This window comes from Anser brachyrhynchus (genome assembly GCF_964034855.1).
Source record: "Anser brachyrhynchus genome assembly, chromosome: 15".
NCBI lineage: Eukaryota > Metazoa > Chordata > Aves > Anseriformes > Anatidae > Anser > Anser brachyrhynchus.
In genome coordinates, this window is record NC_137733.1 from 8,176,756 (window position 1) to 8,193,768 (window position 17,013).

General features: G+C 42.9%; 1 protein-coding gene across 1 annotated transcript in view; it reads left to right on the top strand.

Moving 5' to 3' along the window:
- The first annotated feature begins 7,613 nt into the window (after nucleotides 1–7,613).
- BMERB1 (bMERB domain containing 1) overlaps nucleotides 7,614–17,013 on the top strand; it is a 50,922-nt gene continuing 41,522 nt past the window's right edge. Inside the window, exon 1 of the mRNA XM_080557330.1 lies at nucleotides 7,614–7,895. Within this exon, the coding sequence (XP_080413456.1) occupies nucleotides 7,772–7,895 (124 nt within the window). The 5' untranslated portion in view covers nucleotides 7,614–7,771. The remainder of the gene's footprint in view (nucleotides 7,896–17,013) is intronic.

The following is a 17,013-nucleotide window of genomic DNA, read 5'->3' on the forward strand; positions in this document are numbered from 1 at the left end:
CACATGCAGTAAAAAGCTCAATTTGATGTCACAGACGTTAACACAAGCAGGGTGAAAGGAAAGCAGGGATTATTCACCTCACTTAAAGGTTATTTATATGCTTCAAGTCATCTGCCACTTTTGAACAAATTCGGAACAGAATTCCCATCTATAAAATCTCAAGCACCCAAAGACTGTGCTCTCCCTTAATTTCAAAGTTGCATTGTGTATTCACATTCAATTGCCATTCCACTACGATCAAAGTTACTGTAATCCATTATAAACAAGAACAAAGAATGCAGATTGCATATCTGTATGGTCATTGCATACACTCTTCAACAGCATTTGCCCTAACAAACACTGCCTTACTGTTTTCTTTATTATTAATTTATTAGTTAATTTAGTTTATTAATTTAATGTGGCAGTGCCCAAAATACTTGCACCATGTATCCAGATAGAAAAACAGACATCCAAAGAGGATGGTAAAATGCATCATTTCCCCTGCGAGTTCAGGGAAAGACAGTTGGGAAGTGGTGCTGTAAAAAAAGAAGGGGAAAAGGACAGCAAGTTGGAGTTTGTTTACATTCATGTTCTTTGTAAGCCAGTGTGATGTGGGACACCCATGCAAATACTCCCCTCTGCCAGGAGAAGAAGACCTTAAATACAGGATTTTGATGCAGTCACTCCTCTCCATTTTACACTACAACAGATTAAATCAAAGAAAAACCAAGAGGGAGTATGAATATATAGCCTACCTAGTAGGTAGTTCAGTCACCAGCAATATATGGAGAGAGGATATGCAGTTCCCAGTTCTGTTACTCTACTTCATCCAGTTAGAACAGAAATGAAATGCATAAGCACTCAGATGGCTGTGATAAATTCAGTGCCTGGCCCATATGGACTCACAAACCATGCACACAGAGTTCTGTGCCACATGAGATCCTTTATCTGTGGAGGAAGTGTCGCTTTGTTCTGAGTTGTGTCTCCTTTTATAGGGTATAATTTGGCAGCCGGGTAAAATAAGGTACAACATTCTTGCCTGGAATCAGTATATACATATCTTACTATAAGTAAGATGCATGCTTAGGGTTTGTATACACAGGAATAAACCCCCACACTATTACTGCTTTCATTTGTCAGGAAAGCAGCCTTCCTCTCATTGCAGCAAGATTTAGAAAAGAAAATACAAGCTTAGGAACTGGAGTTCTCCATCTCTAGTCTTTTACTTCCTCTTGCTCTATGCCGACCTTGAAACATCCACCTCTGTAAACCTGGCTGCCTGTGGTATCCTTACCTTACCATTGCTCATACCTCTCTGAGCTAAATACCACCTTTATCTAATGACTAAGGGTGTTCAGCTACTCCCATCTCATGCATCACATATTTTACATCCAAAATGTACCAAGATTGTTAGCTGCACCTGATTTTCCATGATACACCAATGACACTGAAGGGTTTTACGTTAGTTCTACGCTTAGCTCAGAGTGGCCATCATACAGTACTGAATTATTATGTGCTCCTAGAAACTGCACAAAAGGATATGGCAATTACCTATGTGGTGTTTTGCTTACTGTTTTAGAGCAGAAATTGAAATATCAATGCAATACAGGTCCTCCATCACTGAAGGCCATGTTTGCAGAGAAATTCAAGCCACAAGGAAACCCTTTCAGAATTCAGGGCTGAGCTTCCAGTTCCAGTGAAGGTGGTAGCAAAATGCTCCACAGAAGAAATGGACATGCCTGTTATGACACAAGTGTAGTGCAGCACATACACTTCATGGGAACATGAATCAGTGAGGCACTGACACAGTCTCTGCACTGCAGCTTGCAAGCAGTTCTGAGCTCTGTTTAAGATCCAGATTTGTGTATGTAAAACAGCAGCTTACAGAAAGTCACCTTTAAACTTTGGACTAAGTGAAATGAGGAGAGGTTCAGACCCTACAAGAGCTGTGTTTGGGGGAGCATGTTGCTGTGTTTGCAAATTTTACACAGTATAGTTACTACTTTAAAATGGCCATGCCCACAAACCCACTTCAGTATTACTGAATTCCACAGTGTTTGCAAGTCTCCTAAAATGTCCCACACCAATTTATCTCGCCGTCTAAATTTGCTGGTCAAACATCTGTTTTTCTATGTAGCTATGGCCACTCATCACAGATACAAAAGCCACCTGCACAGTAATGACTCACCTGCACAACAGTCAGTCCAGTCATATGGACTGACTCCAAACGCCAAAAATAAGACTGTTACATGGAAGACTTCACCACCCATGGTATTAGTAACATCTGACAGATGCTGTAACAGCTTTTGCTGTAAAATTTGTACCTTAAAAGGAGAGTGAATGTAGAAAGAATCCATTAAGACAAAAATAAAATGTGAAGGAAAAGAGTTTAGAGAAGTAAGTTTCTGAAATCGGTGTTATGGTTGCAACTACAGCCATTGGTCTGTGCAGATTGCATCCATTTTCTCTGCCAGAAATATTTGCCCTGTCTCATCTGCCAGTGCATCTCCTGAATTTGTGCTGTGTTTTCTCACCTTGTATACCGAAAATAGCTGAGATAAATCTATAGAAGTGGAAAGCTCTGTGGCAGCTTTAATAGTCTCCATTATTCACCTCCCAGGAACTTTTGCAAATAGGCTCTGCACACGTACAGATACAATTGTCAAACAGACGTAAAAACTTACCACAGCCTCACCTGAAATATATCTTAAACCAAATATTTAACAGGAGGTAACCAACCTGGACTGTGTTTTGGGAGCTCAATCCTGCAAGGTCTGTCTTGATATTCAGTGCAGCCTCAAGCTTGTGATACCAGGTACTGATCCTGAGCAGTAACAGGCTGAGCGTAAGCTCCCATTCTTCCGCACATCACTGTGGATCCTGGCAGCATAAAGACAGAACTGAGAGGGCTTTGCAGACATTTAACATGTGCTATGAGTTTATGGACTGCTTTTTAAGCGTTAGTTTGTTTTCAGATAGAAAAGCAAGTACGTACTACTCAGGGTAATCTAAATACTTGCTTGGTCAGACTCCGCTTTACAGGATAGATCTCCAAATCTGCATAAAAGATAGGCAGTCAGATGCTGTAGCTCCAGTGCTACCAGCCAACGTTTACTGCACACAAGTCAAATCATAAGCATCAATATACAGAGGTTTTAAAAGACACCATTTTTTTCCTAAACAAAACGGTGTCTAGGACACAAAGTACTTTCATTTAGATTGACCCAGACATTGTGAAGCCTGTCACATCTAACACAGAATTAGTGCCACACTGTTCCCTAAAATTTGCATTAATTGCTTGTCCTTTGCTTCTGTAGCTCTACTAGAAATTCAGCTATGGAGAGGTAGTAAGAAGTTAAATATATAGTCCATTTTTTCTGTGTGCATGTTTGATAAAACAGAGACACACCAAAAAGAGTACCATATTCATGCAATATTTCACAGGGAAACATTAATTAAAAAGCACGACATTTAATAGGTATTTAGGTAGAAATACTTACAAACAAATATTTGGATCACCATCTTGCCCCAGACTCACAAAATTAATTCAAAACACCTTGGTTGCCTTTTAACAAGCTCATTAGAATGCCTTGCTTGTCTGCAATACACAGCACTTTTAGGCGATAGGTGCACCTTTCTATCCTGACAGATGTAGGATAGCTATGGAAAAAGATCAGAATCCTAGTTACTTAGCTGCAGCTATGGTAAAGTATTTATGAAGTTACTTTAGCCTAAAAAATATTTTTAAAGGAATGGTTCATGTATGGAAAGGCAGTAATTCCAAATAAATAAATAAGCATACAAACGGCGCTAACTAAACACGAGCTAGGATTCAGAAAAAAGGGAATGACATAATAAGAACTTGCACTGGCTTTTGAGACCAGGCCCTCATTCAGCCAGGCTGTGCTGCAGCAGATCCTTTTTCAAGTACAGAACGGCAGGGCCAGGGCTTCCAAGAAGTCCTTCACGTTACCATGAAACAGAAGGTGGAAACTACAGTAAGAAAGTATCTTCTGTATCAAGGACAGTGCTGTGATTTTCAGCTATCCCATTCCTCTCTCTTTTCAATTAGGATGGTATTTAATTATAACTCTTTGAAAAGCAAATGAGGTCTACTTTGGCCTAATACAGATCTCTTGGGGAGACTGGTAATACAAATGTCTGAGACATAGACTAAGAATGACACAGACCTGATTGTCGCCCTGTGATAACTGGAGTCTGTGATACAACAGGGTCCCACTGACTCAGACGAGCTCACACTGTGTTGTGACACAGGCTGGGGACACTCACACATTAAACCCTTTTTCCCCACTCTGTAATGCTGTCTATGTAGACTGGCCGTAATGATTTGGGAAAAGGTGTTATGTAAAGTACAGATTTACCACTACAGCTCCCAGGACAGCGCACTACAACACAGTACATCTCATGACATAGCCACAGTTGTGTGCCATAGGACACAGTTGGGTCCTTGAAAGAGCCCTGATTTGGCTGAATTTCAAGCAGATAATACTCATTCTTGCTTTTACAGGGAAGGTGCCCTACAACAACCCTACTGTGCTAGGGACTTGTATAGGTTCTTTAGCACAGTTGTGGCCCTCTTTGTCTTAATCCCACAGCCTGTCTGCTGCATAGGATCATGCAAGGGAGGAAGCATCAGGAAGTTACGTGCATGCCTTCCTAAATCTGTTTGATTATCAGGTTTTCCAACAGGTAAGCATTTTCCTGTAATGCTCACAGCCTTTCACCTGTGCCAGGACATTTTTGTGCCATGCATATGCCTGGCAAGCGAGATCTGGAGGTGGCAGAGAGGCTGTAGCACGGTAGTGTGAATGTGTGCAGGCTGACAGCCCCCCAGGGCTCCTACACGTTGCTGGAACAGCCTGTGGGATGTGGGGTCAGGGGCTGCGCAGGGTACCAGGAATAACTGGGAAAATGCTAAGGATGTGGAACTACAGAGAATCCTAAGAGCTGAGGGATGAAGATTGAAGAGGAGGTATTTTCACAGGGAAACAAGATTAACCATGACATCAGATACCAAGGAATTTTGGTAACTCCTCCAACACAGAGATTTTCTTAAACAAGTCTTGGTGTTTAAAAAAAATGTTATAGGACAGATTCATATAGGAGTCCCACAACCTGCTCTATGCAAGCAACCAAATCACATGGGCACAGTGCCTGTTCTGTCATGGTAATTACGGATCTGGGTATTTATGCCTACGAAAATGGAATAAATATACATAATCCACTTAATTTCATTTTGTTTCATCAGCTGAGCTGCAGCTTTTTATTATAATGATAAATAAATGAAAACCCTGGGCAGAAATGTAACACTTCTGTTATTTCTGTGTTAGAATGACTGTCCCATCTGACAAAGAACAACACCCCTGACTTCTGCTTTTGCTGTAGCCCCAGACTCTCAAAGCAGCTCTTGAGAACCCATTTGGTTTACAAGGTGTGCCCATAAAGGCAGGAGAACTCTGAGAACTTCAGGCTGAGCAATCTTAGGTGCTTGAAAAGCTCCAGGAAAGCAAAGAAAGCATTTTCCCCCACCTGACAAGTCGTACCACTGTTACGAATTTTGCCTTAGTAAAGTGTGCCTGTTATATATAGTGTTGTGTCTCTGTGGGGCATCAGTGATGTACAGGGGAGGCCAAAAAAGCACTAGATAGGAGCGTGGCTTTGCCAGCTGCTGCTGACCAGCTACAGCTCCTGATGGCAGGACTCAGATGAGAAATGGGAAGGGAATGAAAGCAGTTAGGGGAAACGACCGCAAGAGCAAAGTGGGCCTCTGTTTTTCTGCCAGACATTATCCACTGAGTAGCGAGAAGAGATCTCAGTTTTTATGTTTTCTTTCTTAGCAGTCTTTCAGCAGAAGAAAACCAGCCTTTCCAAGTGGAGAAATGCATGCTTACTGCTGAGTGAACTGAAAGGCATCATCAGCAGGGGAGAAATTTAATTCCACTTGTGAATGCAGCATTGAAAATGCTCCAAAGTTGCAATAGCAAAAATGCTGACTTTAGAACACTAGCAAAATAATTGTTGTGCATTTAGGCCCCAGACTTTCCAAAATTTTTGGGCAAATGGACCCATGTGGACTGCTTCCACATGCCTGCTCAGAAGTGTAACAGCCTGAAAGACTGGGCTCTTACTGAATTTTGTGAGTTTTTCAAATGGGGCAGGTGAAAACTTTCTAGTTATAATAAATCACGTTATGCATTCTTTGTTTTACATAATTAAACTCAGTGCATCCCATTTACTAATTAGTGGGAGTTTTTCTCCCATGCTATCAAATTCAGAGCTTTAAATACTTGATTATTTCTAGGATCATTCCTCCATCTCCTAAACAAAGCACTTGGATTATAATAATTTAAAACCTTGAAGGGATGAATTTAAGCTAAACAGTTCTCAGATCCACCAAAAAATTGGCCCTTTCTCCCTAATCAGCCTGTTTCCCTTAGTCCAAATCTCATCCAGATCCCAGATGGGCTCTTGTCTTCCTCCCACACTTGTGTTCCTCACTTCTACTACTGAGTCAGTCCAGCCCACCCCAGCAGACAGCTGCACTGTCACCCAAAATCAGCTGTGCAGAGTGGTGCCACCAGCTTTCCTGCTTGACTCACAGCTTTGTTTGGGCTTCATCTCCAAAGGCCAAAACCATCGCGGATGGAGCACTGCACAGTCAACAAGAGCCCTCCAAGCAGGTCTGGTGCACAACCCATGGCAAATCCCTGCAGAGCACAGCTGACAAGGAGAAATCGCTGTGCCCTGCACATCTTCCAAAATATTGTCTAGCTCATTTTAATTTGGTAGCAATTTGCTAGCAGCTCTCAGGAGAAAAAATAAAATTAAATTTCATTGTTACAGTTTCAAAACTGATGTGGAAGTTTTCTCTCTTCTAACATGTAAAGTACGACCCCTAAACACAATTGTTCATGAGTATAGCAACAACATGCATCAATCCAACTAGAAAGTACATCACTGAGTACAGCAGTAGTGCTTTTGTTGCACTGATGGTTGAAGGGCAAGGCAAAGTTTGTAGGCAAAGGTATGTGACAGACAAACTTCCATGCACCCAGTACGTATTCAGCATTACCAGTACCCCGTTGCTCATAAACCAGGTGCAGAGTGCTACAAACCCTGATTTACTGGGGGGCACTGGGCAACTTGTCTCAACTCCTGCTTCATCATCTCTACATCAGACATAACGATACCACACACAATAAAATGCAATGGGATTTCACCAGGAAAAGTACTCTGTAACTGTAAAATGCTGTTGAGGGATTTGATCCATAAGATCTCCCCTACAATAAAAGAACTAATAACAACAATTATCACTGCACTAGTGCTTCCTGCATAGTCCTTTCCTTCTCTTCTAATCGCAGGAGGCTGCATAAGCAGGAAAGCTGCGTGTTTATGAGAAACACCAAACCTCATCGCTTGTTGGGCTGCTGTCCTGGGGCTTTTGCTTGGGTGAGGCTGGGATGAGGGGCATGCCTCTGGGGGCAGGTCCGCGGAGCAAGGCGAGGGGTGAGGATGCAGGGGGTGAGGGTGCGGGCGGTGAGGATGCAGGCGGTGAGGATGCAGGGGATGCCTCTACCTTTGCCCGCCCGCCTCCCCCGGCCCAGCCCCGCACTGAGCATGTGCGCGGCGCCGCTGCCTGCCCCCGCCGGCCCCCGGGGAGGGCTTGGAAGGATCGGAGGGCTCGGGAGGATCGCATCGCCGCCCGGCCCCGCGGCTGCGGGGGGCTCCGGGGGGTGGTGGGGCTCGGGAGGGCGGCGGAGCGGCTGGGGCCATGGAGCTGCAGAGGGCCGTGGAGCTGCGGAGGGCCATCTCGGCCGGCGCGGAGGCCGAGAGAGCCGTGAGGCGCTACGGGGCGCTGGAGGAGACGGAGTGGAAGGCGGAGGCGCTGGGGAGAAGTGAGTGGGGCCTGCCCGGGGGCGCTGCGGGAGGTCCTGCCCGGCTCCGAGTGAACCCCCGGGCTCCGTGAGCAGGGGAAGGCGGCGGGGTGCGGGGGGCTGCTCCCGGCCGGCGCCGTGGTGCTGTGGCAGTGGGAGCTCAGGTGTCCCCTGGCGAGAGGGAAGGGTGGCCGGGACGTTAGGTCTCCCTCGCTGCTTGCTAGGTGGGGTTTAGTATGTGGCTTTTCATAAATGGGTAGCCTGTAATACACCACCTTTGAAAGGCACGGATGACAACTGCGTTATTCGCCCTCGTTATCTCCGGCAGAGGGTACAGCGATACGTCGCGATGTATTTAGGAGCTCAACTCATGCTCTTTGGTGGAGCAGCTTTGCTGAAATTGTAATTTTCCAGAAAACAAGTGACATAGCCTGTCCAAAGTGCTGGTGGAAAGATAAACAGTTGTCAATCCGAGTTAGCCACAGGACCTTGTCTTCTCTGAGGCACGGGGGTTATTCTCCTATTGGCAGAACTATCTTATTTACAACCCTGTAAACCCCTCTAATTGGCAAGGTAACCACTGAGGCAAGAAATCTTGCTAACAATGGTCACAAAAAGCTCTGTACTACTATAAGGAAAAATATTTTCTAAGTTACAGCAAGTGTTTCATTAGGTCACAGGAAGAAAAGCTTTCTGTGCGTGTGCTGTGGTATCATAATCTTTGCTGATACTGGGCTTGCTGATATTCTTGCTTCACGATCTATCTGATGTGCATCATGAAGACTCACCTGGATGCCTTTTAACATCCTGGAGCTTTGCAGCATCCCAGTAGCAATTTTTTGCCAGCACTGCTGCTATGTTCAGGCTTTTCAGCTACTGCTGTGTTTGTCAGTCTCTGTTCTGGAATCATATTTTACCTTTGGCTTTGGTTTTTCAAGAATATGTTGCTGTCTGCCATATGCTGATAAGAGAGGTGTAACTTTCCCACTCCAGTGCTTCAGTTGCAGTGTTGGTTTTGTTGCAGTGCCTGGCATACGTTCAGCACTGAATAACTCCCCACTTGCTAAAATGGAATCGAAGACTGAAATCGCTGTTGCCTGAGCTGGTTGACTCAGCTGCGTGCAACAGTTTTGGAGGTCCTCTGACATGATACAGACTTGTGCTTGTCTTATTCTCATAAATAGGTCTGGTTTTATTGCAGAGTCAGCTCACAAATTGAGTGCAGTGCAGTGCTTGTAATAATAACTGGTACCTGGAGGTGACAGGAAGGTTACATCTTGCAAGCTTTGGACAAAAGATCATATGTTTGGCAGAGGGGAGTGTGGAGGCTGAGGGGGAGAACTGATCTGCTCAAAAATGTGTGCTCAGCATTGAGCTTCCACCCAAATCACAGCTTGACTTGGTACCAGAGTGGGCTGTTGGCAGGACTGGAACCAAGTGTCCAGGTGTCCGCACCCTGGCTCTGCTGCTGAGCTGCCCTTCTACACACTACATTCAGTTTACTGAGAGTATTTCTATACATGTATAACAATGTAGATGTAGAATAAGAAGTAATCTAGAGGCTGTCTGCTCTTTGAAAAGTAGAAAATTATTATATTTAGAGTTTGCTACAGGAGTAATTACTTTGTTTGTTTGTAGGCTTCAACCTTCTTAAAATACTGTAGAAATCCTTTTTATGGTAGCTGTTTTACATGATCTCATGTCTCTTTCCTATTTTAATACTAAAACTGACTTCTGGTCAAACGTCTGCATTGATTAAAAATAAAGAGATCTTACTATTTGCTTTATTGCTTCCTTACAGCATAGGTCCTAAATTGCATGGCACCACGACAGTAATCTCCGGAAGGTCTGGAAAGAAGCTGAAAAAACATCATCCCCTTTTCAGTAATGTCATCAATTAGCCTTTGGTATTTGCGTATCAGTCTAAATATGAAATGCTAAGTAGTATTATTAATGAAAGCAGGAGTCCATTAGTGCATACACCTTTGCCCTCTTTACTCTGACGATTTGTGTTGTCTTAAATCAGGATCTCTTTGGAGGCAGAACTTGTTAGCTACGACAGTCTGTATAACACAATGCTGTTTCCTGGTTGGTGCCTTTGCATGCAAGTGTTGTCGTATCACAAGGAAATGCACATCTTGAGTACGTCAAGTTTCGGTAGTTGTTAGTTTCTACTTCATCGGTTAAATGGAGAGGGAGCTCTGTGTTAACATCTCTAACGGTGGCACAGAAAGCATTGCTGGTTATTGGTTTTAACATAGATGAGTTACTTCATAGCTGTGAAGCGTAATATCATGCACATTTCTATTGTACAGCAGTCTCTTTCAGCCAGATTATCAGTGCTTCTTCTGTTCTACCATAACTGAAGATCTGATGCCCTTACATCCCAAGAGGGATCTCCAGTGGGTTTGCATGCAAAATACAAAGTAGGTTGTTCGAAGTTTGTTCTTTAACAAGACACTGCAGCCGCCTTCTTTACATACTGCTTACCATGTACTGAGCAACTCATATGTTTTCTAGTGCATACATGTTCAATACAGTCAGGCTCATAAACTGAATGACCGTGATAACGTGGCTGAGCCTTCTCAGTAAACGATCTTTACAATATAGTCTCAGGGAGTCTGCTGTGAAGCAGAGCACTCAAGCATTTTGGTCAGTCCTTATTATCAAGTGCACAGCTTCGTTTAGAATCATCTGTCTTGCCGTCGGCAGGGACTCGTAAATGCCCTGATTAAATAACTGCATGCCGTGCCAGGGAAATAGCCACAAAGAAATGAAGCAGTTTTTCCACCAGCCTTTTGAACATTGCATTTCTGCTTAGCTTTTCTTCCTCTTTCAGTTAGTATGAGGTGTAGAAATAAATTCAAAATGCAAGGTGAACGTCTCAGCTTCAGTCACTATAAAGAAGCAGAAATGCCAGAAAACTGCAAAAGATTATTTTTGATGCAATTTAGTACACCATGAAATTATTTTTGAATAACATTTGAATGGTAACTGGCTATGAGCTGCCACCCCTATTGCAAAGATCCACCTTTTCAATTGTTTTTGAGTATGAAGTGGTGATTAGGGGGAAGGGGGCCCCATTACAGACCAGCACTGAAGACTGCAGTAGCACAGACAGTAGTCCTGTAGCCAGGTCTTTTCTCTTTAGTGAGGAAAGAATGAAGAAAAGGCATTTGTGAATGTCCTGGGTTTGGGCACTTGCTTTATCTACTGGGAACTGCTTGTGTCATCGTTAAGGCCTGATTTTCTTATCAGAACAGAATGACTAGGTCCTAGGACAGGATCTAGCTCATGATGTTTCAGTGTTGCTTCTTAACACTTTATAATCATTTGAAGAATGTCTGTTGCAACATTAAAAATAATCAATCAAGTGGCAACAGAGAAATACATTTGTCTTGCACAGCAAAGTATGCACAGATAGTGTCCCATGACATCTACCTGTCATTCTGATCACCGAAGAGTAATTAGGATGGATTTTTATTAATCATATGCCTGTAGGTATTTGTCAGAAAGCTGGCAAATGTCAATTTGTTCTTGAATTTTTGTGTCAGCTTGATGGCATTTGGAGATTTAATAGCTCTGTATATCTATTATGGACAGATTGGATAGTGTGTTGGTTCTTGTGAGACTTCAAATGCAGTCCTGCATCTTCATGCTGTATTTGTCCCACGTGACTGTAGAAAAGCAAATTTGTTTGGATTCTTAACAAAGGTGGCTGCAGTCTTGATACTTGGTGGGGTGACAACTGGATGTCCTCATTCTTCTTTCTGTCCTGCTTCATGAGAGTGAAGGGTGACTTGCATTGTCCCATTACACGGAGAAGGCCCTGAGAAATGTGGTTAGAAAGATGCAGTGGTGCTCTGGGCTGTGAAGTCAGAAACTGCAGAACAATGCTGGGCATTCACGAGTGTTAGCATGAGGGACAAAGGGGCTAAAGTTTACTACCCACTCCCCCAGTTAAATCCAAACCTGTATCAGTTGCAGCTGCTTCTACCATCTAGCAGTTAAGTATTCAAATACGTACCTCTGGACCTTCTCTTGTGACGCCCCACACATCACACAAACTGTGTATTTCAGTACCTCTGGGTGCATTACTGATGAAATATTGGTTAGTAACGGGATGAACTGTGACTCAGAGCAGCTGCTTCCATGTGCTACTTCATGTTGGTTTCCAGAGCAGATCCCCTTGGAGATACACTTCCCTATCTGGTGATAGTCTCCCTATCACATCTCATGAGTTTTGTGCTTCCTTTGCTTTTCTACCTAGCTATGGGCTATGCATTTCCAAGGCTTCTCAACAAAAAGCAAATTTACTCCCTAACTTGTTCCATGGTTCTGAACATAATTGTATCCTGATGATACCTTTGTATCCTACAAAGTCCAGCCTGACCTACAAAATACAGCTACTCCAATCTGACTGAAGTTAAAGAGGTTAGTTGCAGCAGAAATGTGGCTAATTCTGGATGCTATTAGGGGCAACCCAGCAAAAGAAAAGATGTTGGTTGCTAATGCGAAGTAGTCAGGATCTTACCGCTGTACCATCTAGTTGCACATCAGCAAAGGCATTTCTCTCTGCTGCGATGCTCATAAATCAGAAGGTTAATGACTCCCAAAGTCTCTGTGCCCAACTGTGTGTACCAAGTAGGAAATGAACACTTAAGTGTGTAATGCAGTGTTTATATCCAAACCGGTGCCAATCAATAATTTCTGGAAATGATGAGGCTCAAGTGCCATATTTGGGACTGTTGCTCATGATTTTTTATATTTCCTTTAAAGATATTTTACAGAGAAAAGGCATTAGACCTGGAAAGTAGGACACTTTGAACCGTACACATCATCCCTGCTGCTGGTAGCCTGTGGGATTATGGATTCAGTCTCTGTAATTTTTCTGACTATGTTCTGTAATTGATTCCTTAGTTGCATAGCATGTTTTCATCAGAGTAACCACTTTTTAGAATGTGTGTGTGTGTCTCAAGGGTGCTTTATAAAATAGGATTAAAATTTGCATTTGGGATTGGGCATGCACTGCAAGGTACTGTGTATCGTGCATGAAATTCTTGGAGTTTTCCTGTAGTTACTGAGCATTGTAAAGGTGGGAACTCAGCAATCCTGAATCCCAAAGTGCTTCTCCTCTGTAGCTGAATACATTCCTTTCTCATAGAAGCCTTCCTTAGTAAAATAGTCCCAGAGACTCAACTAGTAAATAATGCCAATTCGTTTCCATGAAACACATTCTGCTATCTAACTACATAAATGATATAGTATAAATGCATTCACAATCTGAAGATGAAAAATGCATGCTTGGAGGGCAAACTATATGAAATCACCAGGAGCACTGTTGGATGATTATTAGTTGCCCTTCAGGATCAGCATTGAAACATTAATTATCAACATTTTGTCAGCTCATAAAGGGCAAAATGTTTGAGAAAATAATCTCAAGAGAATTCATCATTAAATGAGGATGAATGATTTTCAATGAGACAGGTGGCTCATTGCTAAAGTCTAATGATTGCAAACACTACCAAAATGTAAGAGGTAATTTGTTACTGTAAGAACAGCAGCGGTTTAAGGATCTTTTTGCTGCCCTGAACCTTCCCCCCTAACCAAACCTTTACTGATTAGGCATTTAAGAGTTTTTCTACAGGCACATTTGGTTTTTATATACTGATAAAACCGGCACAAAAGATTCTCATTATAAAGTGATTTAATGGTTTTGTTAATTTTTTGAAGAAAACAACTCCAAAACCAGAAGAAGCATCAACAGCTCGTTCTACCACATAAGTCTTTTCAGTAAACGAAGCCAAAGTAAATTTTAGAATAATGTTACTGAAGCCAAATGAGCAAGACAGTGACTTCACCTCCCTGCAAAATGACAGAGAAGTTTGACTGACATTTTCTTAAATACAAACAAAATGCAGTCATGACTTCATTGACATCAATGGAAATTTCCTCAGTGATTTCAGTGAAAGAAAAACTGGGCTCTGTGTGTTTGTCTCCTGGAATCCTGTTCACCTTGATTCTCTTTTAGAAAGCTCTGAGGGGGAGTTTGGGGGCTTCATCAGTTCCACGAGGATTCCCCTGGGGACTTGTGTCCAGTTGCTCTGAGTTGGGCTGCCCAGCCCTCACCTCTGGCTGAGCAAGTCCCGCAGAGCCTCGGCAGGGGCAATGCCGTTTCGATCTTGTCTCTGAGCAGTGAGTGATTAGCTAATAGATTGGAGCCCCTACAGTGAGCGGCTGGCCCTCAAACTATGGTGTTTCACAGAAGAGGAACCCAAAGAAATTAATTCAGTTACGCATTTGTGCCCTCTCTCCCCTCATTCAAACTGTAGTTTCTGCCTTCTCTCATCTACCATGAGTGCTTCCTCTGGGCATTGCGTCTGGGAGGGGACTGAAATTATTGCAGTTTGGCAGACTCCAAGAAACAAGGCAGAGACATTTTCCTTCAGGCTGCTACTTATCTGTAGCACAAAGTATGTGGAATGTTATAGCAAAGGACACAGCCAGGAAAATCAAGATTCATTTGCCTCTGTCTTTCAGTAAGGTGTTGAAATGTGTTGCAGTTATAACATTTCTAGCAGTGATTTCTTACACAAAGAGAAGGTGACAGCCAGCTGTCCGTTTGTGTCGGTGGCAGAGACAAAGACTGCTGCATGGCCTTTGGTTCCTCACCTCAGAGACCTCCAGGGAGGCAGTCAGCACAGCCTCACGTCAGCCCAGTGTGAGCTGTGAGGAAGAATGTATTAGTGTATTTAAAGAAAACTGAATCAAAATGAAGGATGCCAAAGCAGTTAACTTGGTGAAAACAGAGGTGGCTAGAGAATGACTCCACTTCTGTAGATGAAAGGCAAACGCAAAAGAGATTTGTGTGCCAACTGTCATCATTGTTTTGTGTGAGGTGAAGAGACGTGGCCTGTGCTGTTCTACGGGAGCATGCGCTGAGGAAGAACCAGCCGGTTTGGGAGCATGCGCTGAGGAAGAACCAGCCGGTTTGGGATCTGCTGGCTCCACGGGCTCTGGCAGCTCCACCTTTAAGGAAGGGCCCAGCTTTTACCTGGCTCCCCGGAAGCACTCTGCCCTGTACGTTGGAGAGCAAGGGCCTGGTATGATTCTCCTCAGCCTGACCTTCTGCTTTGCTGCTGGACTGTGCACATTGTATGCTAGGGGGCTTTGCAATAGCAACATCCAGCCCCCTGAGAAATTACCAGCCTTTTCTCCTACGAAACATGAAACTCCTCTCTGGGCTTCTGAGGAGCATCTTCTCAATATTTAATTACTTGCTGGAGTGGGAATCTGTTATGTGAAGCAATTTATTTAGTGTCTAAAGCAATTCTCCATACCAGTATCACTTTGGCCTTTACTGGATTAGACTCAGATGTTTATAATATTTATCAAGTGGTTTTAGGGGTGCCTGAAATTATCTACCAGCTGCTGGGCAGATGTTTAGAGCACTGTTAGACAACTGTGTTATTAGAGAATCACATCACAGAGAAAGAGAGAAACACACTTTCTGGTACGTAATCAGATAATTTCAAAGGAGAATATTGTAAAGATGTGAAATTTAGAAATGTCAGTGACCATTTTACTCCAAATTCACTCGCAATACATGCAGCTGTTTATCAATTAACGCTTATACGATATCTTGCATAAAGCCATATATTCCTAAAGAGGTTTTGCAAGACTTAAAATTGAACATTTTGGTGATTTTTCTTTTTTTCTGAAATAAAAAAAAATAATGTAGATAAATAAGTATTTTTTAAAATATGAAACTAAATAAGCTTTAAAAAAACCTGAACATAAGCTGAAGCTGGCACTACAACAGCATCAAAATACTGAAGCTTTGTGTTAGGATTACAGGATCAGAAAATGAATCCAGCGAGGAATAAAATGGAAAGCCAGAGCTGTTTCCTTTGACCACTGACAAAAATGACAGTAGTAAATGAAGGAGTAATTTTTTGTTTCTTAACGTTCCCTTTTAATTCTCCGTTACATAAGAGTAGAGCATGAATTGGTTTCCTTGGAATGTGCCTTAAATACAGTCCTGCTCCTGAACACACGTTATCCCAGATGAGAATGTGCCTTGGTTTCAGTGGGAGCTCTGCACCAGGGAAGGTACCTACCCCAGTAACTAACTGTAGCGGTTGCTATTTACAGACCTCTGATAGAGCCGAATCTCACGCAGGGCTGTGGCAGGGTTGGACACGGAAACCTCTTCCTGAGCCTTCCTGACTCCTGGCTCTCTTCCTAAGCCAGACTAAAATAGCTCCTTGCAGATGAAGGTCTAACCCAGTGCCACTGAAAAAAACTGACAATGAGGGCTTTCAGTTCAGACCTTCAAAGGCAATTTTCCCTCATTTTTTTTTGTCTCATTTTCAATCAATTTTCTCACAGAAACAGCTGTCAGATCGTATACACTTTGCAAACTTTCCCACCAGGCTGCATACAGCTGAATATTCTTCCCATTCTCTGAGGGACACATCGCTTTGTGAAGTGCACAAGGCAGTATTTTCAATTCATAACATGATGGGAAAAGGGGAAAGGAATATGCAAAAAGCAATGAGAACCATATCATCAGTATCATGATTTATTTGAATGTAAAGTGAGTTTTCATCTCACAGATTTATTTTGAGAAGGAAAATGCTATTTTAAGCAGTCAGCATGCCCCTACCCTGCAGGAAGTACCCTGCGCTAAAGAACAGCTACCAGGAGCTTTAAGTAATGCACTGCCTTTAAGATAATCGGAGAAATGCTAAAAAGATAGTTCCTTGTTCTCACAAATCTGGCCTCTAGAAACAGGTAACTAATGCAGTTTGATTTCTGGACTTTTTTATTTCTGCATCTCTGAGGCACTGGAGGCCACTAGGGAGAGGACAAAGGGACTGACTGGTGGTTGTGGTGGGAGGAGAAGCATGGAGGCATCTGGAGGCAGTGACTAGCATGGTCTTTTTTTTTTTTTTGTATTCCTAAAGTGATTGAAGAACAGAGATGTAATAGTGATACAGGACTATAACTGGGGAGGAGGGGAATATTAAGACCTGTTTCAAAGCTTGGCTACGTTATATGGAATTATTTCCATATACTACCATGGGGTTCTGATCAAGGTGAGTGCCAGAGCTCTTGTACTGGCTTCAATTTCCCA